The sequence below is a fragment of the Tarenaya hassleriana genome, unplaced genomic scaffold (assembly GCF_000463585.1).
Source record: "Tarenaya hassleriana unplaced genomic scaffold, ASM46358v1 Cleome11, whole genome shotgun sequence".
NCBI classification, from domain to species: Eukaryota; Viridiplantae; Streptophyta; class Magnoliopsida; order Brassicales; family Cleomaceae; genus Tarenaya; species Tarenaya hassleriana.
Window position 1 is genome coordinate 3,583,926 of NW_010961290.1, and position 27,181 is coordinate 3,611,106.

At 37.5% G+C, this 27,181-nt stretch overlaps 6 protein-coding genes across 11 annotated transcripts in view; 3 read left to right on the top strand and 3 right to left on the bottom strand.

The window, feature by feature from the left end:
• The window catches only part of LOC104805830 (myosin-binding protein 1-like), a 5,779-nt gene extending 5,353 nt beyond the window's left edge, over nucleotides 1-426 (bottom strand). The window contains exon 1 of the mRNA XM_010530515.2: nucleotides 191-426. The gene's annotated coding sequence lies outside the window, so the exon portion shown is untranslated. The remainder of the gene's footprint in view (nucleotides 1-190) is intronic.
• Nucleotides 427-2,076: 1,650 nt separating this feature from the next.
• Nucleotides 2,077-4,299, bottom strand: LOC104805831 (F-box protein At5g03970). Its single transcript, XM_010530516.2, has 2 exons — nucleotides 4,122-4,299; nucleotides 2,077-3,526 (listed from the first exon to the last, which is right to left on the bottom strand). The coding sequence occupies exon 2, from the start codon at nucleotides 3,512-3,514 to the stop codon at nucleotides 2,324-2,326; it is 1,191 nt and encodes a 396-aa protein (XP_010528818.1). The 5' UTR covers nucleotides 3,515-3,526; nucleotides 4,122-4,299; the 3' UTR covers nucleotides 2,077-2,323.
• Nucleotides 4,300-6,561: 2,262 nt separating this feature from the next.
• Nucleotides 6,562-12,432, top strand: LOC104805832 (translation initiation factor eIF-2B subunit epsilon-like). 3 transcript variants are annotated; one of them, XM_010530517.1, is made up of 15 exons: nucleotides 6,562-6,818; nucleotides 7,691-7,921; nucleotides 8,012-8,326; nucleotides 8,587-8,694; nucleotides 8,974-9,163; nucleotides 9,274-9,536; nucleotides 9,648-9,777; nucleotides 9,978-10,060; nucleotides 10,610-10,858; nucleotides 10,933-11,009; nucleotides 11,198-11,289; nucleotides 11,436-11,518; nucleotides 11,683-11,754; nucleotides 11,870-11,995; nucleotides 12,075-12,432. In XM_010530517.1, the coding sequence occupies exons 1-15, from the start codon at nucleotides 6,687-6,689 to the stop codon at nucleotides 12,117-12,119; spliced, it is 2,196 nt and encodes a 731-aa protein (XP_010528819.1). In that variant the 5' UTR covers nucleotides 6,562-6,686; the 3' UTR covers nucleotides 12,120-12,432. The 3 variants fall into 3 exon arrangements, with proteins under 3 accessions (XP_010528819.1, XP_010528820.1, XP_010528821.1); XM_010530518.2 differs by having other exon boundaries at nucleotides 6,687-6,818; nucleotides 9,990-10,060; XM_010530519.2 differs by having other exon boundaries at nucleotides 6,687-6,818; nucleotides 9,993-10,060.
• A 740-nt stretch (nucleotides 12,433-13,172) lies between these two features.
• LOC104805833 (fanconi-associated nuclease 1 homolog) lies at nucleotides 13,173-18,889 on the top strand. 3 transcript variants are annotated; one of them, XM_010530521.1, is made up of 17 exons: nucleotides 13,173-13,207; nucleotides 13,307-13,367; nucleotides 14,057-14,233; nucleotides 14,311-14,467; nucleotides 14,551-14,987; nucleotides 15,072-15,176; nucleotides 15,369-15,633; nucleotides 15,734-15,796; nucleotides 16,236-16,310; nucleotides 16,454-16,569; nucleotides 16,664-16,734; nucleotides 16,846-16,933; nucleotides 17,025-17,165; nucleotides 17,239-17,435; nucleotides 17,534-17,807; nucleotides 17,940-18,173; nucleotides 18,260-18,889. In XM_010530521.1, exons 3-17 carry the CDS (start codon nucleotides 14,120-14,122, stop codon nucleotides 18,692-18,694), a joined length of 2,772 nt encoding a protein of 923 aa, XP_010528823.1. In that variant the 5' UTR covers nucleotides 13,173-13,207; nucleotides 13,307-13,367; nucleotides 14,057-14,119; the 3' UTR covers nucleotides 18,695-18,889. The 3 variants fall into 3 exon arrangements, with proteins under 3 accessions (XP_010528823.1, XP_010528822.1, XP_010528824.1); XM_010530520.1 differs by having other exon boundaries at nucleotides 14,079-14,233; XM_010530522.1 differs by lacking the exons at nucleotides 17,940-18,173; nucleotides 18,260-18,889 and having other exon boundaries at nucleotides 14,079-14,233; nucleotides 17,239-17,394; nucleotides 17,534-17,667.
• A 534-nt stretch (nucleotides 18,890-19,423) lies between these two features.
• On the top strand, nucleotides 19,424-20,848 carry LOC104805835 (putative F-box protein At2g02030). Its single transcript, XM_010530523.1, has 2 exons — nucleotides 19,424-20,015; nucleotides 20,135-20,848. The coding sequence occupies exons 1-2, from the start codon at nucleotides 19,580-19,582 to the stop codon at nucleotides 20,794-20,796; spliced, it is 1,098 nt and encodes a 365-aa protein (XP_010528825.1). The 5' UTR covers nucleotides 19,424-19,579; the 3' UTR covers nucleotides 20,797-20,848.
• Nucleotides 20,849-21,076: 228 nt separating this feature from the next.
• Nucleotides 21,077-25,424, bottom strand: LOC104805836 (vesicle-associated protein 2-2-like). 2 transcript variants are annotated; one of them, XM_010530525.1, is made up of 9 exons: nucleotides 25,238-25,424; nucleotides 24,064-24,154; nucleotides 23,371-23,441; nucleotides 23,184-23,265; nucleotides 22,684-22,799; nucleotides 22,413-22,595; nucleotides 21,811-22,305; nucleotides 21,519-21,596; nucleotides 21,077-21,381 (listed from the first exon to the last, which is right to left on the bottom strand). In XM_010530525.1, the coding sequence occupies exons 2-9, from the start codon at nucleotides 24,110-24,112 to the stop codon at nucleotides 21,268-21,270; spliced, it is 1,188 nt and encodes a 395-aa protein (XP_010528827.1). In that variant the 5' UTR covers nucleotides 24,113-24,154; nucleotides 25,238-25,424; the 3' UTR covers nucleotides 21,077-21,267. The 2 variants fall into 2 exon arrangements, with proteins under 2 accessions (XP_010528827.1, XP_010528828.1); XM_010530526.2 differs by lacking the exon at nucleotides 25,238-25,424 and adding an exon at nucleotides 24,909-25,192.
• Between the last annotated feature and the right edge of the window lie 1,757 nt (nucleotides 25,425-27,181).

The window sequence follows — 27,181 nt, forward strand, 5'->3', positions numbered from 1 at the left end:
GGGGGGGAGGAAGAAAATGGCAGAACAGAACCAAATTCGATGAAGCAGAACGAATGATCCGGTCAATACAAACATCGGATTAGCTAAAAAAGACAACTAATTTCAATCAAACAGATCAAACCCAGAATAAAAATCCTAGATTTATGCTCATATCAGAAACTGTATCAGAAAAAATGGATAAAAATCAAACCTTTTCTCATGAGAATCACCCCAGAATTGGAAGAAAATAATGATCTTTTTCTTCAAATCGAGCTGCGTACGGCCAACTTTATCCGAGAGAAACAAAACCCCTCTCAGGCATCGTTGAAGCCTTTCTATTAAATATTCTGAAGGCACCAAACACCCAGCAAGGAGTGCACGTAGTTTTCACGCTTCACAATGAAGAAATTAAAAAAAAAAAGGGAATAAAATAATAACATACAAAAAGAGAAAATTTCTTTTTTGAAAAAAATATTACATGGAGCAGAAGAAATAAACTTTTTTGAGAGAGCAAAAACATTGAAATGAAACATTAAAGAGACCAAATGGTCGGCTGCTGATTGGAAAAAGTTGAGTACCGAAAGGCGAAAGGTATCTTTTCAATTTTCAGAGAGTGTGTGCCAAGAATTTAATTTAATTTAATATACGTATATAACTGTAATATTGATCTTATTTAAAAAAATCATCATTATAAATCTAATATAAAAATAGATTCCTTTGTTTTTTTAAAATCTAAAAGATTAGAAAAACAGAATTATTCACCTTATTATAATCTTTGGCGACGTATATTATATAAACGTTTACGAAACTTTTGAAAAATCAAAGATAGCGGATACCTTTGGTCTCGATTAATCTTTAGAAAAGCAAAAGATTCAATGTAAAGATCAACCCTAAAAAAAGGCCTCGTATGAATCATGCTTATCTTTATTTTTTTTTCCTCTAATGTTCATATTTATTATTTAATCATCACCTCATATAAATCTCGTGTTCAAGTAAATTTTCAAATAAGATTAGATTACACCAATCATTACCTATTATTTTAATCAATTTTAAAATATTTTGTAGTCTTAATATATTGGAAATTTTGATATCAGCACTGATTATTACAACTTTTATTAGACAATCACATCAAAATATCTAAAATATTTTATAAATTAGATATTACACAAAAACAATTTTTTTTCAAAAAAAGGAGAATTCAATTTCTATTTAACTGAAGAACGCCCCATTCCTATTTCCTCTGAATCTATGTGTTCTTTTAATAATCGTACTTTTGAATCTAGTACAATTTTTTTAAAAAAAAAATACAAAACTTCCATTATTTAAATACATAATATAATAATTGCGTATTTTTGTTGAACCACTACTAGTGGACAAATAGAGTTTGCAGCCGACCCATTGAAAAAAAAACAGTTTATCATAAGAGCCGACCTTATATTATATCATAAGAGCCCATCATTATAATACAAAATATTTACTGATTTTTCGTACAGTTTAACCATATATTTACCAATTTATTTTTAAAATTTATGAAACTGAAAAAAATAAAATAGTTGGGATTTAAAAACTCACATAACTAAGATTTTAAACGCTACTCTCTAGAATATAGACTCTAATTACTTAACTAATTATTCAATTAATAGTGGGTTTTCATCTTAAATTCAAAAGCTACGGACGAAACGTGAACATCACCATTCTAGATTTTGGGTCAAGTCATTAGACACCGATTTATTTGCCTACCATATTTTTTTCCCTTTTCATATACTTTAACAATAAAGCTTACCATAAAATGCAAGAGTAAGATACTAATTTTCCCCTATGATTTCGCCATTCTTTTCAATGTAAGCATTTTCTAATGTTTATACCGACTTATCTAAGTTACAGATGTCAAATGGATCTTGAACTGGCTCGTCATGGGCTGACTCGCAAATAAACCTTAGCCCGGCTTGGCCGGTCGGCTCATCACGGGCAAACAAACATTTGTCCAGATGCCTAAAAAATGACCCGGTCACGAGCCGGAGCTCGTTTCAACACCCTACTCTACTGTTGAACACATCACTTATCACTTCAAAAGAATCAAAACTGCAAACGCAACGCTGAGAAATGGCGAAACAAAGCCTCAACCTTCAATCACAAACATGAAAATATATCTAGGCGGCATATACACCATATTAGAGATTCAATGGCCAAAACTTTAAAACCCCTTAACACAAACCTATTGTATCTTCAAAATGGGTCCTTAACCTCAAATTCGGTGGCTGAAGCTACAAAAAAACTTCTAACCCATTGACAAAAAGACCCTTTACTACTTAGTACTTACTCTGGTAGATGATCTCCTTGATCATCATATGTGGTTCCTTGATTCGCAGAGTGAAGAACGAGGCCACACCCGTCTGAAGTAAGGTACTACCTTGCAGAAATCCCACACGAAGGAAGATGCCCGACCCTGGTACTGAACTTCTTCGACTGTTTGCGTTCCCGAGTTGTAGGTGAATATGTGCGAGTCGGATCTGATGAAGACAGAGTCCGAGTTTCGATGAATGAACGCGAGGAGCTGTGTCTCTTTAGTCCGTGTGCTGAATCTCGTAGCTAATGTCGGGTTTCTCCTCCACATTAGCTTGAAACTCAGTTTGTATATAATATTCCACTGATAGACGGGTTCGGACAAACCAAATCTCTCCTTTTCGAGCACCCAGATCTCCATGCCCGACTTAGTGCTACACCCGTATTGCAAATGCCCATCCGAAGTCTCACCGAGAGCTTGTTCATCATAGTTGAAAGAGCTCGGGAGTTTTACCAATTCTATGCGTTTCTCTTCGTCATTTGTGTCATAGATGGCTATGTTACCTCCTGCTGCATACCAGTGAACGACGCCATTGATCACTCTCCCGAAAGTCCAAGGACTAAGAGACAAAGGGTGCTGGCAAGACAGTATGGAGAAACTCCACGTGGTTGTTTTCGATGAATAGGTTTCGATGCAAACCGTTTTAGTCTCGTCAAGCCTACACTGGCATTTAGCACGGATCACCTTGTAGCTGATCCCCTCAAAAGGGCACTCCTCGGTTATAAACGCCATACACAATTCTTCAGAGTGAACCCTGGGACGAGGGAGCTGGTGCGATTTCCGTGTATCCGGATCCCACACGTAGTAGGCTTTTGGGTGACGGCCACAGAGAAGAACTCCGTTTGACGAGTCAATGTAATACCCGAGCCTTTTCAACGCTCCAAAGGCTTCCAGGTCATCGCCCTCTCCACTCGTTGACAACAACGGAAGTGCGGCTTCTGAGTGAGGGCGTCGAGCACTGTCTCTGCGTCTCCCAAGGTACAAAGTGTTGCAGATGAAGAAGCCGACGAGGTGAAAACTCGGTTTCCATTTGGTTAAGTAAGCGTGACGGAAATAAGACCCGCATATGACTTGAAGCAATCTCTTTGATACCAGGATAAGCTTGAAGATAGTTTCGGGCGGCAACCGGAGAAGTATATCACACATAATGTCGTCGTTGCTTAAAACTGCATGAACACTGAAATCGGACATGGTCTTCTTCACCTGTCAAAAAGAAAATGTACAAACTTTTTTTGAGCATCTAAAGCAACTCAAACCAAATCCAGAAAGAAAACTAATCGAAGAAGAGAGATCATGAATGATCCAAGAATCGCACAGATACGGGATTCAATATCTAATGGACCAGGCTTCTGACTTTGCAGAAACACTTTACACAACCCAGTAAAATCTACTTCCACGAGGAATATCAAATTCCACTAACTTAAGGTTGTAATAAACTAAAACGTTGCTACAGTTTGTTTCAGCAAAAAGAGAAAGACCAAAAACATAAAAAGGTCCAAGGGGAATTGCAGAGAATCGAATGAAAACAACGTGATCCACAACCGAAGCATACAAATGTACAGAATGAGTAATTCGCTAAAGTATCACATTTTGTGTATCACCGTATGCGAATCCAAGAACAAGACCCGAAATCGCCGAGAAATTTCCGAAAACCTAACCCTAAATTCCAGTAAACCGAGTGACCCATTCGGAGAACGAGCAGGAAAATCAAAACCCGGATGACAAAAAACACACAAACTATATCTGTTGAGACCGCAAGGACGAAATTCCGATAGGAAGAAAGAGAAAGAGAGAGTACCCAGAGAGCGGCAAGGCGTGATGAACAACGAGTGCATCGATCACCTCACCAGAAGAGCCACGTCGTGCGTGGTTTTTAGTTTCTGAAACGCGAACAGTCTTAAAAGCGAATTTTTATAATTTGGGTAAATAAATATTGAAATATATTTATCTGAAATTGGGTAAATAAATGAGATTAGTCCCCCAACTAATCCAACTTTTCTGTCTTTATAATTGATAAATCAAATATATAACCCTAGATTAAATTTCAGGAAGAAGATTTGGGTGGGGATGCGCCAGGCCCTTGCTGGAGTGCAACGCATGGGCGACGCGCGTGAGACCCCGATAGCAAGCTACCGTTATGGACTCACCCCTTTAAAAAATAGAGTTAATATCGTTGTGGGCCGATGGCCCACGTATCAGATATTAAACTGATAAGAACAGATACTACACTTGATCTTAGCCAAAAGGCCGAGAAAGGTATGAGAAGTGTAGTTAACCCCTCTTGCCTTTTATTCACGCCCCTCTTCCCCTGTCCTTCTCCTTTCTGTCGATGTGGGATACTGAGAGATCATCAGCAACTTCTTCCACTTCACAATTTCTTAATTGCATTCACTTTATTTTGTAACATCTTATTTTGTTTTTTTATCTTTATTTATGAATAAAGCACGATTAAAAAATTGAATAATAAAACAGATTTTATTTTTATTAATTTAAATTAGATGAAAAATATTTTGTTGTTGCAATAGGATGATTATAGATCATTATATAAATAAATAAATATTTTAAGATTAGATTTCTATAAATAATAAATATAGTTTTGAATATCAACACGTCAATATTTATTATTGTTATTATTCAATAAATTTATTTAAATTATTATTATTTATTTTATAAAACTTTCTCAAAATAAAAAGCTGTTTTTTCTTAAACAGTAAAATAATAAATTTGTAATAAATTTCAAATATAAAATATATTAGATGAAAGCGATTAGGCATGGGCATTCGGATTGGGTTAATCGGGTTCGGTAAAACCGACTCGATTAATCGGTTATTTTTCGATCGGTTTCTATCATTTTATAACCGATCGGTTCGGATAAATACGCGATCGGTTTCGGTTATTTGAACAAACCGAAATTAAATTAAAATTTAGGGTTTAATATTTTTCCTCCTCTGTCGACATTCATCCGCTTTGAATCCACCCTGCCATTGCCGAAGCCAAGCTCTTCTTCCTCCCTCGAGCTCGACTCGATTCAACTCCCTCCTATCCGTCGCCTGAGCCGGTTCCTTCGTCGCCGACGGTCGCCTCTGTCTGCATCGTCTCTCTCTCTACTGCTGTCGTCGTTGTTCATCTCTCTCTCTCTGCATCTCTCGTCGCCGTTCGTGTCTCTCTCTCCATCTCTCGTTGCCGGCCTCCTCTCTCTCTGCATATCTCTTCGCCGGTCTTCTCTCTCTCTGCATCTCTCGTCGCCGGTCTCCTCTCTCTCTGTACCTCTCGTCGTCGACTCGTCGGTCGCCTCTCTGTCTGGTCTGCCTCGCCTCGGTTCTTCGTCGCCACTCTGTGACTGTGAGTTCCATTCTTCTTCTCCCTCTTATGTGATTTCTTTTTCTCTTTCTGTCGATCTCGTGTTCGTCGTTGTCGGATCTCTGTGATTTTTGTTGTGAGTTCCTGTCGCCAATCGGATCTCGATTGTTAATGTGTGAGAATGGATTTTTTGATACGCAATCAACTGTGAGTGTTGTATTTGGTTAGCAGATGGTGATAATCAACATTTTTATTCTGTCTAAATCGATCGTTAAGATGAAAATCATATTATAGTGTGTTCCTGTCTATATTCGTGTTGTACTTGGTGATAATCATGTATTTTTTTTTGTTAACAGATGGATAACCAAAATTCAGAATTGGTTAAAATTGGAGAATTAGTTGCTGATAAAAAAAAGAACCACACATTAACAATCTTTAGCAGAAATAACGAGAGATTTATTAGCAATTCCATTAACTGTTTGGTTAATAGATATTTATTTTGTTACCGTTTTATTATTTACAAGATTCACAAAAGGACATTTTGTTTGAGAAGGAATATTTTAAGTTTGTTTTGCTATGATATGAGATAATGACATACGAATATGGTTTTTGTTATTTTTTATAAGATAACTGATGGAGCCCTTTTTTAACGAATTTTTATTTGGATAAATCCGAACCTAATTCGAATCAGAACCAAACCAATTAAAATTATATATATCTAATTGGATACGAATATTCTAAATCCAAAATATCCGAATTAACCCACTCTGATTAATCCGAACCGATCCGATTACCCGTCCCTAAAAGCAACGATTTAAAATTTGAAACATTTGAAACGAATATTTTATTATGAATTCAAATCACAAGTTTTTTAATTGTAACAATTTTATTGTTTTTAACTTTTAATAAGATGCTTTTTTTCCTCGAAAAACCCATGTCTTGTCTCAGTGATCGAATAAGACCTAAGTTTTTTCTTCGCTGATCTACGGTTTTTCTTTCTGCTGAAATTGGTCGAATCGCTCTGTGAAACTCAATTGGAGGAGAAGAAGAGAAGGAGAGAGAGATGGGTGCTCAGAGAAAAGGTGCACCTAGGGTTTCAGAGGATGTTGAACTGTCTCGCCAAAATTTGCAGGCCATTCTTCTTGCTGATAGCTTCACCACTAAATTCCGTCCCGTAACCCTAGAACGCCCCAAGGTTCGTGCTTCTGGTACTTAGTCACGTATACATTCGCGCGCAATTAGCTTTTCATAATCGTACCCATATGCTGTATTTCATTTTCAATGTTTCGGTTCGACGAACGGAGCAGTCGAGCTAATCGAGTTCTTTGAAGCTAGTTTTCATATCGAATGTTCTCATATTATATCCTGTTTCTATGCATCGTGTGGAGTCCATGGAGTGTTCTGACGTAATGTGCTTCATTCTCTCAACCGTTTGGTTCAGAATCTTACGTTTTCTTGTATTTGTTTCGAGTTTTGTCGATAAATGGCATTGCTTTGTAATGTTTTTTTTTTTAAATAATTAGTTGAATATGGTCTTGGATACTAGCTCTTATCTTGAAATCTGTTTCGATTCTCGATGATGTTAGTGAATTTTCCCCTGGTTCAAATACATGTATGGGTTTTGCGTGTTCCATCGAGTATCATGAGACAATATGCTTTATTTGTTTAACCATATTTCCAGAATCATATGCATTTGTTTTGTTTTTCAATTTAGACGTTGCCAGGGGACACTGAGACATATTTTTCCCGATGTTCACGAGGAAATAGTTGCAATGTGGCCTTGGAACACTTTTTTGTCACGTTGAAATAACCTTTTCCGAAGGTGCTATTGCCGATAGTCAACATTCCAAAATTGATTATACTTCTATATATCTGTAGATTGCTCGTGTATTATGCTCAACTCACATGATAATATAGTCAGAATCATATGATCTGCTGTATCTCAATCTTGAGATTACTGGTGCATGGATTTGGTAGCTGTATCTTTTGTAATTTTTTGTAGATAATATATTTTTGTCATAATGAATCTTGGCCACTGGTTCCCATGATGAATAATCTCTTCTGAAGGTACTACTGCCGCTGGTGAATGTTCCCATGATTGATTATACTTTGGCATGGCTCGAGTCTGCTGGGGTGGAGGAGGTCTTTGTGTTCTGCTGTGCTCACTCAAAGCAAGTCATTGAGTATTTGGAGAATTCTGAGTGGTACTCCCACCCGGGGTTTTTGGTGCAAACCATAGAGTCACACAATTCTATTAGTGCTGGAGATGCCCTGCGATTCATTTATGATCAACAGACGGTATGTTTTAGGCTTTCTGGATATGTTGAATCTCTAAATTCTCCCTGCTCAGTCTGATCTCTCTGTTGATTTTTCATATTTTGGCTTCAGATACACGGTGACTTTGTTCTTGTTAGTGGGGACACAGTGAGCAATATGCCTCTCACAGACTTGATTCAAGAACACAGGGAGAGAAAGAAAAAGGATGATAAAGCCATCATGACCATGGTTATAAAGCAATCAAAGCCTTCTCTACTCACACACCAATCTAGGCTCGGAACAGATGAACTTTTTATGGTTGTTGATCCATCAACAAAGCAACTTCTTTACTATGAGGACAAGACTGACCAGGGCAAAGGGACAATTTGCATAGATAAATCTTTGCTAATGAATAATCCATCGATTTCTTTATACAACGATAGACAGGTGGGACATACTCTAATATTTTTCTGCTATATCATTGTATCGTGATAGGTTCCATTTTTTTTTAAAATTATCTATTGTCTCGTTTTTTGTCTGATGGAATTTAATTTCCATTTTTCGGTGGTTTTATTGCCCATCTAATCAGATAAAACAAATGAAATTTGTTCATATTTATTCAACCCTTTGTAGTGAAAGTCGAATCTTCTTTTCTGCATCGATGGTTAATGATCAATGCTTCTGGTGTGGGATGTTTCTGTTTACAGGATTGTTACATCGACATCTGTTCTCCTGAGGTGCTCAGTCTCTTCCAAGATAACTTTGATTATCAACACCTACGCCGTCATTTTGTTAAGGGGGTGCTTGTTGATGATGTAAGTCTTTATTGCCTTAATCTTGTATGGCTAAATTTCAGCATAGTTTATTTGAATACGATCTTTTTTATGTATTCATTTGAAGATTCATGTACTTCATCAAAGTTATTCTATTAACTGTTTATTTCATTGTTTTCATGTATAGGTAATTTGCATGATGTTCCATTGATAAAAGGACAAAAGAATTGAACATACTTTTTCTTGTTCATGCTTATAACTTACCATTGGCCTTTGTCCTTCCATATTTTTTATGTTTAAGTCAATGATATGTGGATGCAGATAATGGGATATAAAATTTTCACACATGAAATTCACTCGAGCTATGCGGCTAGGATTGATAACTTCCGAAGCTATGATACTGTAAGCAAAGATATAATTCAGAGGTGGACATACCCATACGTACCCGATATAAACTTCAGTGGATATCGTCCAATTAAGCTTGGGAGACAAGGGATGTATAGGGCATCAGGTGAGTATTATTCAGACATATTATGCTGCATCAAACTAGGGTTTTGGCATACATTGTATGGTTTTAAATATTTTAAGTATAACGTCAACCATTGCCATATCCTCTTCCAGAAGCAATACAATCACGATCTGCTGAAGTTGGACCTTTTACTGTGATTGGTTATGATTCAAAAATTGGGAGTGGAGCGAAAATTTTGAACTCGGTTATTGGAGACAGGTGTTCTATTGGTTCAAATGTATTGATAGAAGGTTCATACATATGGAACAATGTCACCATCGAAGATGGCTGTGAGATAAGGCATGCGATAATATGTGATGGTGTGATAATTAGAGCAGGAGCGGTTCTGCAACCTGGAGTTGTTTTGTCTTACAAGGTTTGTGTCTTGAAAAAACAATTTTCCATTGCTCTCTCAGCTGGATGGAACTTTGATTGACTTTCTGAGATGTTAATAGCCGATGTGCTGAGATGCTTTCTTTGACACTAGGTTGTGATTGGACGAAACTTTGTTGTACCTGCATATTCAAAGATTTCCTTACTTCAGCAGCCAACCGAGGAAGATAGTGATGAAGAATTGGAGTATGCTGACAATAGCAGTGGGACTGCAGATATTTCGTGTAAGTTCTAGTTCTTCCCTCATCTGTTTGCTGTCTGCAGATTGCTGTTGAACATTGTTTTAGCCTTTACCCTGGTAATGCATCCTTAATGCGTGCATCAATGCTCAGTTGTGCTAGAAACATTCATTGAACATTAGCTGTCAGTGGCGTACTGTTATTAGGATTAAAGGGAAAGTATGTGTGCTTACTGGAATGTTTAGTTTCTGGAACAGCAGGTTTGACAAAGTTGAATATTCAAACAGCATCTGAAGCAGCTGAGACGGATTCATGGACAACGTCTGAGGTATAGATGCCCTTTCTCGAAATTTTTCTAGGAGCATAAAATTTTGTTCCGAAGTTCCTTTAGGTTTCCTTTTTGCTTATGGAATGCTTGTCTACAATTGAATTAAAGATGTGCATATTGCTTGGTGTCTCAATTGTTTGTGTGGAATAGATTCCATTCTCATGGAATAGATATGTAAGATAAGAAGCTGTGAGATGCATCTTGAACCTCGATTGAATCTGGTAATTTTGTTAGTATAGCTGTTGAACCGTGTCCCTTTTCCCTGTTCTTTTCTAAGCTACAACTACTAGGCGTGTTGATATATTTAACTAATACTTTAGGAACTCGAATATAGCTACTCCATTAAATTGCTTCTGGTCCATTTCACTTCAAGGTTTAAAGAAGTGACATTGGCTTCAGATACAAGGCTTGATTCCATTCTTGAAAACCATAGGGCAATTCTTCTGTGTTGCAAGATCTGTAGTAATATGATATGCTAGGTCTAGGCCAATGTGGTCCTTTTTTCCATCTGAGTTATTTTTTCTCGATTCTAACAATATTCTCTTTCAGCTCGGTCCGGGTGGGGCAGGCTACATATGGGAAGCCTGTGAGGGGGCTCATGATGAGGAGTGGAAGCATTCTGTTGCACCTATCCCCAAAGATAAACTTGCTGAGATCACTCAGGCCACAGTTGACGATGAAGACATGTTGGCTCAGGATGATGGTGTTCTCCCTCCTTCCGGAGAATTGAAATCGGATGCTGATAGTCTTGCTGATAACGAATATTCCAATGATGACTATAGCATCTTTGAGAAAGAGGTAATCTATGCTTCTTGTCTTAATCGGGTTGTTTGATCTGCATAACATTCTGACAAGGTTATTGATTTTTGTAGGTGGAAGCTACCTTCTTAAGGGCTGTTCAGGAGAACGTCAGAGTGGAACATGTAATTTTAGAGGTGAACTCGTTGCGGTACGGTCATGATGTCCCTTAGATTGCAAGATCTCCTCATATTTGTTATTATAGACTCAATCATGTTATCCTATCTCGTGCTATCTTGTTTCTTTTTCGTGTTACTCTTGCCATGGTTAGATGGGTGCCGAGTCTAGAACTGATTTTCTTCTTTCAACTTTAAAAAAAAAAATAAATCCATGTATCAGGTTGTCATTCAACATGGAAACCGCGGACTGTACTGGAGCAGTATTCTATTCTATGCTGAAAACAGCAATGGATATGCCGCATAACGCTGCTAGTAAGTGGTTTGTTACGATCTTAATTTCGAATGACGAATTGCATGCATTTGTCTTAATCGAGTCTCGTGGTTTGGCATAACTTTTTAGCAATCGACAAATGAACTCTTCTTCTGATACCATGTGCTGCGACTGTTCTGTCCATCAGATGAACTAAAAAGAAATGCAGAAAGTGTCATTACGAGGTGGAAAGGGCTTATCGGGAACTATGTAAAGCAAATCGATGAGCAGGTATGTGTCAACACACATTTATCAAACACTAAACACACCACTCATTTCTCCAAATCTTCTCTCGGACCGAACATTACTTTATTAATCTGGTTTACAAATGGGGGAAACAGTTTCCAGTCGTGCCACCGAGGCTAAACTGATGTGTACGATTCTTGTGGCAACAGATTGAAGTGATAATGAAATTCGAAGAGATGTGTCAGGAATCAGCAAAGGAATTTGCTCCACTGTTTACCCAGGTACGAATGACATGTAGAAATCATGTTTCCGACTCGTTAATGGTTTTATCATGTTTTTCTATTGATTAATGGGTCGTTATCTAACCTAAACGTGTGTAATGGTCTTTCCCCACAGATTATGCATTTTCTTTACGACAATGATGTCCTTGAAGAAGACGCCATCTTGAAGTGGGCCGAAGAAAAAGCAGGCGCCGATGAATCCGACAAAGTTTTTCTGAAGCAAGCTGACAAATTCATTCAGGTAAACAACACATCTATGCTCGATCTTATTACACGAGCTCTCTCGTCTAACGGGTTTGTCTGAAATCTATTTGCTTCAGTGGCTCAAGGAGGCAGAGGAGGAGGAAGATGAGGATGACGACTGAAGGAGAAATAAAACGATGATCTGACAAACACCACAAGTAAGTACATATGAATGAATTGATCTCCAGGAAATTTTCAAGCTGAATTTGATGCGTCTGACATCAGAAGGTATAATCTTTTGGTTACATTTTATGTTTTAAAAAAAAAATGAAAAATCGAAACATAACAATTTCAGTTTATTATATGTCTCTTTTCGCGGCGGTTTCCTCATGTATTATTAGTTTCATGCCACAGATTCTCCAGATTTTGATAACTCAAGAGTGAGAAACTATGTGGAATAAGTTCCATAACCAGATTTTTCTTGTACAATGTCTATATGTTAGCGTGTGTTCGAACTCTGGTCAGGGGAACATATGTACGCATACAATACAATGTCTACGTATACAGGAGGTTGACTAAACCACATAATCTAAATGTATTTGTTAAAAAATTGTAGGGGTGAGCAAATTAGATTTTTTCTTAATTTGGATTTGGATTTGGATTAGGAGTTGGCGTTAAATTAGATTTGGTTAGTTTGTGGTTTTGTCCTCCTTGAGTTTAGGAGTCGCATTACATTGATGTCCAAAACTGTTACAGATAGATAAATATGGACTTAGTGTCACACTACCAAAATAGAAAACAAAACGAAAACTTCACTAATTCAATGACATTTCTCCCACATTAGTAGACTCGTAGATAATAAATGCAATTATATTAGAATAATTTTATTAAAATCGAACCAGGTATGTCAAACGATAATACCCATAATCTTATCTTTAATTTTTTATTGATTGAATATTATCGAATAAATTTGAATTTAACACCGCTAAATAAATTCAATTCGATTCCACCTTCTTAAGGGAAAATAATCCGGATTTGAATACAATGAAATAAAATATAGAATAACAAAGTAATATGAACTGAAAACAAGTTTTAAACCGAATAAAATGCAAATCAAACTTACACCTAAAGCCAAAACTGGTCACTCTCAATTTCAATCGAACCGAAGTTATAAATCAATTTAAACCGACAATTTGCCCGGTTTACCATTGTCAAGAAGCTTGCGCTGGAACACGAAAGGCAGAGGCCAAGCCGAAGATAGAGTCAAATGGTAATCTGTTCTTTGCCCTTTTGATTACTTTGTTTGTCTCTGCTTTTGCTTTGACTGGGCTTTAGGATCAGAACTCGCTGATGTTTGATTTCATTCCAGGACTCTTGAAATGATGTGTTATTGTCTTCGGCATTTTCTCTCTCGCCGTCGAATTTCTCAGGTACATCTCTGTTGTTATGGCGCCTATATTCATCGATTCTACGGAATTTTCTGAAATTTTTTCGAATGGGTCTGTCTGTTTGTGTCTGTCCGTGTATACATATACATTTATGTGTAATGTGTATTTGGAACATGAAGTTTCGAATCAACGTGATTGTGAAATAGCATACTGGTCATATCCCATCTTTGGAATAGGTTAAAGAAGAAAGCTAACGAAGGAAATCCTTATTTTCGTGGATTCCAAGATAAAGTTTGTCCGGTGTTGTGTATGAACATGCCTTGATCTTGTAATGAACTTATGGGGCTCTCTTACCATAGTTTTCTTCTCGCCCTGAGATTACTCACCCAGAGGCTCTTGCACATTGAGGCATGTTAACGGTTAAGAGATGCGGTAGCTAGATTCATGGATGTCGTTCATGAATCATGGTATATTACAGACATCAAGTACACTATTTATGTTGAATATCAGCAAAGAGTAGGATCTGCTTGTTGAATTTTATTCTGTTACTTAAATACAGATCTGCCAGGATGGAGGAAGAGGACTATTTTTTACCAAATGTTGATGTTTAAATAAACACTCATGTTGCTGTAGCTATCTAGTAGACAGAGCTATCAGATACTTGCAATGAACTTATCTTGCATTGCCAATCATGATATATATATTTTTTACGAATCTAAGGTTTTATCTAGATTTCTTGTTGTGATTTAACAGGAGGAGCTCTATGATTCTTGTTGTTAGATGAATCCATCATTATGACAACAGGAAGACAGCAAATGCTAAGGGGGCGGGAGAGCTTGATTCGATTGATTGGTAAACGCCGGCGCGTTCTTCCAAACCGGAGCCATCTCCTCTCCGTCCCTACTCCAGTAATTTTTCTTCTCCCCCAAGTTTTCCTTTATCTTTATAGTATTTGTATGCTAAGTGCACAACCTCTTTCTGTTAGAACTCCTTGAATCTCGAGGTCGACGAAAATGGCATCCTTATCTCTGTTGCTGCTATTGAGAAAGCGATGGATATTATCCCCAGAGATGAGGATTTGACTTGCCCTGTGTGTATGAATAAACTTTCTGGTGGTGATCACATGATCAACCTCCATCTGGGTATTCCCTGTTTCCCTTGGACCCTTGGATTTTGATTTCCATCCCTCTTGATGAATCTATTCATATTTCCTACTGGGTTCCAGATTTGTGTCTCTCCAGGGGGACCAAACGCAAGTTAACTCAGACCACTCTTTTTCAGTCCAAGTTGTGGTCAGCTCCGAAAGTTAAATGTCACTCTGACAACGATGTAAAACCCACCCAACCCGAATACAATCCTGAACAGGAAGTCAATTTTGGTGTTTCGGATTTATGTGAACAGCAACAGTTAGCTGAAGCAGCTGTCGAGCATGATGATTCGTGTTCTAGTGACTCGATCTGCTGCAAGGTTGATGCTCCATCTTCTCCAAATAATGAGGTGCTTGGAGAGGCAGTGTCTCCTAAAATAGATGACGCACATGGCCTTGTTCTTGATACTTTTATTGTTGGCCGTAAGTTCAGTGATGTGCTGGAGTTAAATATTGGTGCCAAAATATCTCTTCTAAGAGATCCCGATAACATCAAGGATCACAATGCCATCAAGGTTTGCTTTCCTTGAAGCTATCATCTTGTGTAAATTATGGTTTTATTCTCTTGGTTGAAGCATATAACCATGCTTTCTTATCAGGTCCTTTCGGTCGAATTTGAGCCCTCTGAAATGCTTGGATATCTACCTAGAGACATCTCCCATTACCTATCTCCTCTAATCGACAAGTACACCCTTAAGTTTGAGGTTTTTTAATTGCTTTCTGTCTTTTGTCATGCTTTGTTTTATGTGCCCTTTTCCTGGCATTTAGGTCCTGTAGCTTATTACCGTCCATGATGGTAATAACCACTTTGTTGTTGTGATATATGCTGAAAAGGTTAGATCTAGAACACATGAAGCAAAATGTTGAAATGGAAACTCGTCCTTACATGTTTGCAGGGAACTGTAACTTCTACTCCAAACTATTCTTATGAAGTCGTTCCAATCAAAATTCTGTGCCACAAAATGTCATCTAATGATAGGATGAAATGCGAAGATGCTGGAGATTTTAGACCTCTGTGGGACAAAGTCCTTCAGAATGCTGAGTATCAGAAGAAATTTCCGCCTAAAATGCAAAGATACCAGCATAATTTCAACATATTAATACAAGAGGTTCTGAGAAGTTATTCCCACCTATTCACTCCTTGTGAAAAGGCATTGTTGGGTATTTGATGATCATTTCTGTAGACCTTCTTCCAAATTCTTTCTGGAATTGATGGTAAAAAGGATTTAAGTTCGTTCTGTTTTTTTATGTTGGTTGACAGAGTCTTTTCCCTCTCTTTCCGAGGATAGCCAGAGACTTTTTGTTCGTCTTTACATGCGAAAAGGTACCCGTTAAAGTAGGTTTATTTTGTGCATTATCGTGTTTTTGAACTTTTTTGTTTGCCTTCAAGTTGGTGTATAAGGTACTAGCCAAAGTGCTATTTGTCGATGTTGAACAATCAGACTCAATATGTTGAAATCTGTCAATGAATTGGTTAGTACATGGACAACGAGAGGTTTTGGTAGAGCGATATCTAGTCTTCATTGCAATGTGTGCACAACTAAAACTGGTTATTCACGATCTTTTCCTGTATAGGGATAGTCTCACTCTAGATGACTGGGATTTTCAGGTTCCATTTCCAGAAACTTTTCTCTGACAGTAGTTTTGGCAATGCCATATCAGATTCAAAGAAATTGAAGATTTTTTATTTTAAATATCATGATCTCTTTGGTGCATTTATGGACCTGGTTGCAACAAATGACCGCTTACCTGTTCATTTATAGGACCTTGGTTCAGACAATCAAATATTTCATACCCCGAGGTTTCAGATTTGGAACGAGCTCTAAAGGATCTCACTGGTAACGTGACATGGGTGTACACTACACTACACACACACACAGTCAAGATGAATGCACTTGTGCATACACACACTCACACCCTGCACCTTAGATGCTGAAATTTTATATGCCTATAGGTTAAATAATATCCCTATGTTGTGCAGAGAGGGGCTTTATGAGTTTATTTGAGGATGCAAATGCACTAGATGATCAAGACATTAAGGAGATCTTAGATACACTCAACGTCTCTGAGCTTCGTGACATCGTATCTATGAACATGGTTGACCACACCACTCTTTAAGGTGTTTTAATTTACTTGCTGGAAGAATGGAATGTGAAATGACTCTTTTTGTGGTGCTTATTGATATTTCTAGGTCTCCAGACGTAGCTTAAGAAAGAGAGACCTCATTTCATCCCTTTGTTCTTCTTACAGCAATGGAACAAGGTTCTGCTGTTTTTTTTTTCATTGGCCTTTCAGAGCCCTTTCCCTTTATTTTCTTTTTTTTTTTTTCAGCCAAGCTTCCTTTTTTTTTTAATCTCTTTGTTTCATTTGCAGTCCACTTCTAGGAAGTATGATTTTAGAAAGAACAGGGCTATGTGCTAAGATATCATCTGTTGCGGAATCCCTAATATGGCGTATTGAGGTGCGCTGATGTTTCTTCTTCTGTAATGGAAATTAGTTGACTGTAATGCTTTAAAATCAGGGGTGAGAAGTAACTGTGGTTTGTCATGCAGAGGCTTTTCTTCCTTAATGCAGAGCAAGACCTTTCTTCTTTTGTTCTGCTAGATCTGGGGATTGTCAAATATCCGACTTACAACTGCATAGTCTCGGAGCAGATATTTTTGAATCAGACTGATCTTCTTGCATATGAAGAGGTGTTTAGTTGTTGATCTTGATAGAAAGGGCTCAGACATGCTTGTCTTCGATATCTAAAAGCTCTCGTTGCAGGCCATTGAAGTGGCGCAGATTATGGATGAGTCTCTAGATAAAAGTAATGCTGGAACAGTGTTAAAATGCATCTTGATCGCTGACTCTCGCTTATCCCCAAATATGGAGTCCCGTGCTGCATTTACTTGCTTTACGGCGTCGTGGGTTTACTCAAAGGTGGTTCTTTTAGGAATTTCCTTTCTTGAGCACCACAAGAGGCATGTCATATACCATCACCCAGTCTCTTCTCTTTCTTGTTAGATTATACACCCTGGACCTGAAATTTTGAGTTTTCGGACATGTATATCTTATTCAGATACAACCAAGCAGTTTATCTTCTGAGGCGGTTGCTTAATTGTTTCGATTGTGATGGGAGACGGGGGTACTGGACAGTTAGATTGTCGACAGATTTGGAGCACATGGGTCGTCTTAATGAGAGCCTCTCAGTTGCAGAAGATGCGCTATTGGATCCTTGGGTACGTGCTGGTTCTAGAATGGCTTTGCAGAGGCGCATTCTTCGCTTGGCAAAACCTCCAAGACGCTGGAAAACTCCTAGCTTTTCAGATTTCATCAAAACAAAGATCCCTGAGGTGGTCTTTTTGTCTTTCAGGTTTTCAGATTTGGCTGAACTTTGTTAGGAATTTGATGTGAAGGAAAATAAAAGCAGTAAAAATCCACTCAAATCTTCTATTGGTCATAACCCTTTTCGTCTTGAATTTCAGGCTCACATTCTGGGAAGACCCTTGAATTGTGAAGTAGGCATGAAAAACAGGTTCTATGGTGAAGACGGAGAACAATGTGGAGTGGAGCAGCTTGCATTACAGTACTATGCCGGAGAAGGTGGAGGATGGCAGGGAATCCATACAGAGAGCGGCATATGGTTGACCCTTTTCGGACTCCTCATGTGGGACGTTCTATTTTCCGATGTCCCAGATGTTTTCCGCACTAGATTCCAGGTTAATTTGGCTCCTTGTTAGATCTTTCTTGGCCATTTTGTTTATGTGCAGCCCGAAAAATTGAAACTTGTCATCTCCTTATGCAGAATTCTCCTTTGGACTTGGAGACTGAAGCTTTCTACCAAACCCGGAAGAATCAGATAGAGGCTCACCTCGAGAAAGTCATAAACGGAATGGCAGAAGAGATGGTGATCATCTCGTGGGAAGCCCATCAAGGAGAAGCATGCAGAGGAGTGAATTGGGAGAGGTTTTCACTCGAGGAACTGAGAGCTGTGGTGACATGTGCAGGAGGCCCGTGTTTGGCATCGCTATGCCGATATCTGGCTCAAGATTACCGCAGTTGGTCCAGCGGAATGCCCGATCTAGTGATGTGGCGGTTCAAGGAGAATGGGTTTGAAGGTGAAGCCAAGCTGGTGGAAGTAAAAAGTGAGAGAGACAGGTTATCAGAGCAACAAAGAGCTTGCTTGTTGCTCCTAATGGATTGTGGGTTCAGTGTGGAGCTTTGCCATGTCAAAGCCTAGTTGATTCAGCTTCGGTTCAGCTACGGGTCGATTTCAGTCCGGTTATATATGGATTTGGTTATTTAAGTTTTAGAAAAATTATTACTGTTCGATTTTTTTAATAAATTCGATTTTTTTTAAAAAAAATTCACTAAGACGTACATTTTGTTTCATTACTCGTCTATAAGAATTCGATTTTAAATTATTTTTATTCAATTTGATTCTACTTGAGTTTTTTTTAGTAAAATCATATAAATTCTATTTTTATATCGGATTTGGTTTGCTAAGATTGTTTGATATTTGGTTTCCTTATTAACCAAATAAATCAATCCTAGTTTCCTTCTATTTTTTAAGTCTTATTTGAGCCTTTGTGTATATTGATTTATCACTGTTTTGTGATCTAAATTTGCTCTTTTCATTTATAAAATTCAAAGTTGATTTCTCTCTGTCTAGTTTTGGAAATCCGGTTCACGATTTGGTTTGTTTGAGTATAGAAAACCAAATTCAAACCGAAAGAGAGTGTAACCGAGCGTTTTCAAAAGGATGCCTTGTTGAGGATTTCACGGTTGTTTCAGGGATGGCTTATGATTTCATACCAAACTGAAATAGTGTTTTTGGCGGTTGAATTTCTGAGTTTGAATCTATTTTTTCTTGTCCGATGATTCAGTTTGATATGGGTTCCCAAAATCAAAATCAAAATCCAAAGTGGATAACCTAATTAAACCAAATCATTTCAGGAAAAATAAATGGAATCATTTTGTTTACATGAAAAACTCAACCGAACTAAAAATCCGAATTTATGCTCATTGGTTTTGGCAAAAGCGCTGGACATGTATATAATCAAGGAGAAAAAGAAATCCCTAAACCCAAAGGAAAGAAGTCAAGAATCAAACTCTTCCCAAAAACATGGCCGCTATACCCAATCAGCTCCTAGAAGAAATCCTTTCGAATCTTCCCGTCGAATCCCTCCTCAGATTCGTATCCGTCTCGAAACGATGGAGATCGATGATCCGATCTCGGCATCTCGTGGAGAAACACATGACCCGTCACAGATGCCTACCGAGGAGAATCATCTTCTTCGCGTTAAAGGAAAGAAAAGATGATCATGAATACGATATTTATCTCAAGAGTTTCGTCAGAGAAGGTGGAGATGGACCCGCTCTTCGTTCTTACTTTCTCTCCCGTCGTTTTCAACCTCCTCTTCGATTTTCGGGTTCTTGCGATGGATTGGTGTGCTTCAACGATCAGATTTCGGCCTATGTGATTAACCCCGCCACGAGAGAGCTCCGGGAACTTCCTCCGGCGAACTTCCAGGTCAACCCTAGCGACACAACCCCATCAAGTGGGTTTCCTTTCTTTAAATCTCAATGGTTTTAGGTTTCAAAATTTGTTGCGTTGCATGCAAGATACATAGTCTTGGTTAGCTTCGTAACGTATCGATTTTATCTTACTTACGTATAGATCCGATTCGGACAGTAGTAGTTTGCCGGAATTGTCATGTGAAAGAAATCTCTAGAACATCGGTTGGATTCGGGAGAGACAACATCACGCGTACTTACAAAGTGGTCTTGTTATACCGGGAAGGAAATGAAGATGGCTACATCACCAAGTGCGAGGTTTTCTCTCTTGACACTGCCCTTTGGAGACGCATAGATCCGCCTATTCATGGTGTCATCAATCCCACACCGAAACCCATTTACAAAAGCGGATGCCTATACTGGTTCGCGTATATATACGAGGGGCCGGGATGGAAACTGAAAGTGATAGCTTTCGACCTTCACAAAGAGAGTTTCCACATGACGCCAAACCCGGGTTTTCAAGACCACGAATCTTACAAACAGCTCAACATGTTTAACCATGAGGATCGTGATCTCAAGGTGATAACCGTGAGTACGGATCCAGAGGTCCGGAGGGTTTGGACATTATTAGGTCATGATGATAAATGGGAAGACACTACGGAAGCAGAATCGTCGGGGGAAGGAGGAGAAGAGGGACAAAGGCAATGGTGGCTTCGTCAAGAACGTCGCGATGCGTTTCTTCTGCCTGGCCCTGAATTCTTGTCTCTGGCCACCGGCCAAGAAGTGAATGATTACTTCGAAAGTTTGGTTTCAGTTTATCAATGATTGTGCCTTGTTCCTGTGGATATCAATCAAGTTACATAGTTCGATTTTAAGATCCAAATGTTTTTTTAGGTTATTTTTACAGTCGGTCCATCTTCTTAATCATATATATAAAATCCCAAAGCAAAGTTTTTTTTTTTTCAAAAAGGTTTACGGAGAAACTTTAGAACACCAAAGACATTCCAATTCCTAATTAAAGAACACAACAAAAGCACTTGAAAGTCCAAAAGGCATCAGCAGCGATGTCAGCAGCACAAAGGCTGCATCTAAAAAGAAACAAAAAGAAGAAGAAAAAGGGGGACCTTGAATGAATTATAACACTCTGTATAAAATAGTTTACCGAATATTTTCTTCTCTGTTCTATATTCAATATGAAGGTAAAAGAAAAAAGAGTCTACTTTACCCAATATTCCTAAAGACATACCAAATTGAGTCCAAATAAGTTTCAGTGCGAGTGCGAGAGAGGAGGGGCTGTTATGGGTGTAGACGATACCCGACAACGATGCTGATGAACGCCACGGCACATACGAACAGGAGCGGAAACCCGACATGCACTTGTTTGATCACCTTCTTCGTTCTTAGCTCCGCCTGCAAAAAACGTTAACCGTTACCAAACATATTGCGTAGCTGCTCGAGAATAAATATAGGAGCTTTGGATTGAGATCGGAAAAAAGAGGACGTAAAAAGTATGAAACATGAATATAGAGCTGAGCTAAGCAACGCACCAGTTCTTGTTGCAAGCTCTGTCTCTGTTGAGAGCTAAGACTTCGCTCCTCAAGAAGCTTTGAGATGGTTGCGTCGGCCTGCACCCATAATTTTACTCTTCAGACAAGAACGACTATTGTTCAATCGATATGTCATATTTAGAATACCATAATGGGAAAGTGAAGAAGCGATCTGGTAATTTTAGATGCTGAAGCTACAGCCTCATATCCTCTGGGATGTGGATTTTAACTGGGGAGGAGGTAAAATTACAAAGTTCTGTTGTAAAAATTGAAGTTCAAGAGAGAATCGAACCTGCTTTAGCTTGGATTCAAGGGAATTGACCTTCAGCTTCATTTCCTCGATGTCTCGAATCAACTTAAGCTCATCTATGGATTTGATATGTTCAGTCTCTGTGTTCTTTGGTTGAGCAAATTCTCTCTCCTTTGTTATCTTCATATCATCAGGCGCACCAACACTTGTAGCAGCATTTATTTCTCTAGCACTCCTCAAATCCTCAGGTGGACCCACAGGATTTGTCGGAAAATCAACATTAATTCTTGGCTTAATATCCTTTCTGAAATTCGCATCCTCGTGGGACGCTAACGGGTCAAAGTCATTTTCATTTGGTAACTTCGATGCCTCGTAACCACTCCTAACTGGTTTGATGTCATTAGCAAGACCCAAATCGTCCATAAAACTCACAGAACTCTTCTTTGGCGGCTTAAACTCCTTGATGTCATCAGCAATCTTATTTGGTTTTCTCTCTTCATGTCTAACCATCCAAGGCTCCTTAATAATCTCACCGTCCTAACAGCACGTTCATGAAATAAGCCTAATAAGCATACGAAGCTCGCCAATTTCTGGGCATTGCGAGAGAACACATAAAAACAGAACTTTCACATGAGTTTGCTTACATATTGTGGCGGAGCAAGGGTCTCGGGTTGACTATATACTCGATCCTTGAGGATTGAGTCTTCAAATATTGGCCCCTGCTTCAATGTTCCATTAATTGGAGATAATTCAGGTGAGTCAGAGGCCGAAACAAGTGTGACTCTGAGTTTGTTTTCCTCTATGTGCTTGCCTTCCTCTTTGGAAAACTGCCAGAGACAAAACAATTTCACGCGAAAGACCAAAAATGAGTTTCAAGGATATATGACTACAGCCTTTTTTTTCCTGAATGCTTACCATGCTAGCTGTGATGTCTTCATCAGTCGTCCCCGCAGGCACAATAGTACTCTGGATTAAGAACTTATCTTTGCAAACCATATCCAGAGGTGGTTCTTTAAATGCTTGCATAATGACTGCATGAACACCATATATACACTTATTAGGTAAAAAGATTGTGGGCAAATATCTACATGCAGCTTGATTCTGAGGTTGTATCGACGTAAATCACTTAAAAGCATTTTGACATATAATAATTGCTCTATTAAAGTCTATTTGCCCGTTTTAACAACTAATCGAACCTTTGGGAAACACAACCCTAGAAAGATATAAAAAAAGTGGTACTTCAATTTAAGGGCGGCAAAAAGGGGTATAACAACTATGGACAGAATAAAATTTCCATCATTTCTTGCTCTACATAAGGATCATACAACTAGTTCTTTGAGTGGTCTAGAGTAATATCTTCAAGCACACAAACAGAATGCAAGCATGGCCAAAAAAGAAATTAGAAGCCGGCATACCAGTGAATTCACAGGATGAATTTGGTGCAACAGTGCCAACATTTGGTCGGACGCAATACTTCTTCGGGGATGTGGTTTTGACCTACCAAAAGCAAACACTGCAGTTAATTCATGCTCGATCTCCACCGAGATCTTTTTCAGGAGATTTAAACAAATGCAATATTTCGAAGAATAATGTGTTGTATACCTTGAAAGCAACATAGTGATGGGTTGTATTGATAAGTTGAACTGCACAAGAACTCTGCTTCTTCAATTCAACTGCAAATAAGAAATAGAGCCCGTGTTATGGATGAAATATCGTTAGTCTGAAGTACAAAGCATAATTTTTATCTCTATCGTTTCTCTTTTTCTCTGAGCAATCCATAAGATACAATGGCCACAAAGCCATCTCTGAAGAATGACATTACACGCAAATCCAGCAGCATGAATTAATTAAAAAAAATTCAAGCCTCCAAACAATTAAACATCATAACTTCAATATTTCAACTCCTCTTACAGTGTGCACATACCACCAACCATATCAATACAAGATCAAGTGATTTTAGCGTATAACATAATTTGAAATAAAAAAAAATAATTCATATAAAACTCCGTGACCAACTATAATCCACATTAATGTCTCTCTATCGTTCCAAAAATAAGAAGAAGAAAAACGGTTCTCTCCCTCAGATTATCCAGATCTGGCTTTTACTGTACTAGTTATTGCGGATTGGAGACAAATTATCCCAGTGAATCATAATGACGACCTTTCAGTCATTTTTATGCTAACAGTAGATATCATATCTGTGACATTTCATAGATTTCACGGGACAAAAACAAAGAGAAATGATTAACACAGGCCACATTCACACATACTAAATTGAAATGATAATTTCCTCACCAACAAACTTCAACGTCCGTGGTTGAATCTCCAAAAGTGGCATATTCATGATGCTATGACGCAAAAGCTGTATCAGGTCCCCTTTTTCGCCCTACATCAACAACAAAACCTTTGAGGAAGGCATAAAGATCTATTGGATCCTAACCTATAAACTATTAACAATCAAAAACGAAAAAACACTTGTTTATTGTTTCCACTTTAGGTGATCATTGCATCAAATAGGTTTAGATTAAAAACTTCTCTCCACTGGAGACAATTAAGGTACCAAATGAGCCACAACACGAAGAAAAAATTGAAATCTAGAGAATATAAACGTCAAATAGAATTGATTTACAATAACTTAGATGTTAGAACTTGAAGCAGATTCTATCCTGTAGCCCCGTATCTAGGTGAGGGATTCACCCCAAAAAAAAAGTACCGGAATGAGAGATTCTTCCTGTAAATCAGCACCTAATGAGATCCCAACTTGTTCCAAAAGGTGTCATGAGAAACCAAAAATATGCATCCACCCAAATTCATCAAACTCGATGCGGGAATCAACATGCTCTTCGATTCAGAATCGAAATTACAGAGAACAATAAACTAGACGGAGGCCAGAAAACATTAAAAAGGAAGAGAGAAGAAGTCAAAATCAGATGCACGTTTGCAGATGATTCCTTCGTTACTCTAAGTAGCCTACTACGATATCCATTCACACTCTCACTTTACTTTCTAACAAGAAAGGATCGCTTGCGCATCTCATCAACGATTCGTTTCTCATATCAGATCGCTCAAACTCGCCGGAAAACCAAAATCAAAATTGTTTCACCTTTATCTCTACGGACAGCAGCAAATCAACATAGTACCTTGTCAGCCAAGTGTTCCCTAGTCACCGGAGAATCAAAACTGCAGCAGTTCCGGCGACCAGAGCGACCACGATCTAACTATTTTCCCCAGTTTCTAAAGTTACACACCAACGGGAAAACGACAACGTTTGGAGAAGCAACTCCTCGGGAAACGAGCGCGAATTACGACTCGGATCACATGGATCTTCCAGAACGCAAGTGATTTCAATTCTCGAGCAAATCGCGAGAAGAAAACGCGTAAAAAAAACCAAACACGCAGAAAAAAACCCTAATCGAAGCGCATGAAGACGACCAAAGGAACTCGACGAATCAGAAGGAAAAATTCTTACCGGATTCGACGAAGACGATCCACGGAAACTTTAAATGCTGGAGAATCAGTCAAGATGAAGTGTATGTACGTACGCATACACACACACACGAACGCATATAGAGATCGAGACAGAGAGGGTTTTCTATGCAAAATCTGAAATCTGAAAGCAAAAGTATGGTTATGTGATAGAGATGGTGAGCATTTGTTGTACCTAACGATAAATATTAAAAAAAAAAATCTTATTGAGAGAAAAGGAAATTTTATTGTAACGTTTTCTTTTTAAATTTGTAGATGTAATTGTAAGAGAGCATTTAATAATTATGTTTGTATTTAATAAAGAAATAAATAAGAGAGATTACGATTAATTAAATTTGTTAATTAATTTGTCAATTCGATTACCTTTTAAGACGATTACACGCGTGGTTGTGGATTCTGATCACCAAACGCTTTGCTCCCTCTTTTATTTAATTTATTTTAATATTTTCACCTTTATATTTTATATTTTATTTAAATCAATAACAAAAAATTGTAATTTTAACAAAACATCTATTTTAAAACTTCAGTTATTAATCAATCTAAACAAATATCAATCTTTTAAAAAATTCAATGATTTAAAAAATATTCATTTAAAATATCAAACATCCAAACACCTAAAAAAATATTCAATTTAAGAAACATCAAATTCAAAACTCTAATTATCAATAAATCCAAAAAAAATGTTATTTAAAAAATAACTTAAAAATCGATTTAAAATATCAATCGTCCATAATCTAACTTACCAAAAAATCACATTAAATACCAAAAACTAAGTTCATGTTGAGATTGTGTGAATTCAATATTTATGAGAAATAAAAAGTATTCAAAATTTATATCCAACATTTATTATTCTCTTAATATAGCATGGTTTGTATTATTCTCTGTGTTTGTATTTAATACAAACATTAAAGTTGGATGAGCAGTCGACGTAGAACCGGAAATTACGTGAAAAAAGAATTAAAAAAATTGAAGCAGGTGGCAACCAAATTGCCACCATAACTTCCTCATATAATATATATATATATATATATATATAATTCTATTCGTTGCAAATCATGAAAAAATTATTAAACGTGAAATCTTAGACAAGGAATTAGTTAACAATCTCAGATAAAAAGTTTACAATAAATAAAAGTGTATGGTACAGTGATTCTAATTATTATCCATTTTATAAAGGTTATGTATTTGAAATATATTTTTAAGGAACAAATAATTTTTACCAAACACATGAATATAGATTCATAATTTATTTTAACAATATTATCAGTTGAAATACTTACCAACAGGGTTATCTGTATTTTGAGTGAAATTGATTTATAATTTATAATAATAATGTTTAGAAACCCAAAAATAAAGTCAATCAAGATGTTAGGATAGATATTTCCTATCGATCATGTGAAATGAAACCGACCCAATATAACCAAATCCAAGTATAACTAACTATATTTAAATATCCATTCAACAGCCTAAAAAACAAATTTTTAATAAAAACATATTTTATTTCTAAATTCGAATAGAAATAAATTTTCGAATTAAAATTGAATGATATAATTGTTTTCAAAATTAACTAATCGGATTTGAAAATGTGGACAAATGGCCAAGAGTTCACAAATTCCAAGTTGTGCCGAAACAATCACAACTAGGGCTAGACGTTTCGGTTCGAATCGAACCGAAAAACGGTATTTTTTCCAACCCGAAACCGTTTTTAATTTCCGAACTTGTAAACACATGGCTCGTCTTCATTCTGACGGATTGATCTAGTTTTTTTTTTAGGTTGAATAAATATGTTTTCCGCTTAAATTGACCCCAAATTCTGACAAACGACAACGCGGGACTATGTTCTGTAGGTATGCGTTAATGGAGTTGATACTATTTTTAGAGAACCGAATTTTTCCATAACTAAATCGAACTGAACCGAAATTTAAAA

What these genes read in the sequence shown, in the direction of transcription:
- LOC104805831 (XM_010530516.2), bottom strand. Translation starts at nt 3,514, where the DNA reads ATGTCCGATTTCAGTGTTCATGCAGTTTTAAGCAACGACGACATTATG.
- LOC104805833 (XM_010530521.1), top strand. Translation starts at nt 14,120, where the DNA reads ATGACAACAGGAAGACAGCAAATGCTAAGGGGGCGGGAGAGCTTGATT. An exon ending in AGTACACCCTTAAGTTTGAG is followed by an intron (nt 15,177 to 15,368) that starts GTTTTTTAATTG and finishes ACATGTTTGCAG; the next exon opens with GGAACTGTAACTTCTACTCC. An exon ending in CCCTAATATGGCGTATTGAG is followed by an intron (nt 16,934 to 17,024) that starts GTGCGCTGATGT and finishes TTTGTCATGCAG; the next exon opens with AGGCTTTTCTTCCTTAATGC.
- LOC104805836 (XM_010530525.1), bottom strand. Translation starts at nt 24,112, where the DNA reads ATGAATATGCCACTTTTGGAGATTCAACCACGGACGTTGAAGTTTGTT. An exon ending in ATCACTATGTTGCTTTCAAG is followed by an intron (nt 23,266 to 23,370) that starts GTATACAACACA and finishes TGCTTTTGGTAG; the next exon opens with GTCAAAACCACATCCCCGAA. An exon ending in TTCATCCTGTGAATTCACTG is followed by an intron (nt 22,800 to 23,183) that starts GTATGCCGGCTT and finishes GTGTTCATGCAG; the next exon opens with TCATTATGCAAGCATTTAAA.
- LOC104805835 (XM_010530523.1), top strand. Translation starts at nt 19,580, where the DNA reads ATGGCCGCTATACCCAATCAGCTCCTAGAAGAAATCCTTTCGAATCTT. An exon ending in TAGCGACACAACCCCATCAA is followed by an intron (nt 20,016 to 20,134) that starts GTGGGTTTCCTT and finishes ACTTACGTATAG; the next exon opens with ATCCGATTCGGACAGTAGTA.
- LOC104805832 (XM_010530517.1), top strand. Translation starts at nt 6,687, where the DNA reads ATGGGTGCTCAGAGAAAAGGTGCACCTAGGGTTTCAGAGGATGTTGAA. An exon ending in CTTTATACAACGATAGACAG is followed by an intron (nt 8,327 to 8,586) that starts GTGGGACATACT and finishes TTCTGTTTACAG; the next exon opens with GATTGTTACATCGACATCTG. An exon ending in TTGCTCCACTGTTTACCCAG is followed by an intron (nt 11,755 to 11,869) that starts GTACGAATGACA and finishes CTTTCCCCACAG; the next exon opens with ATTATGCATTTTCTTTACGA.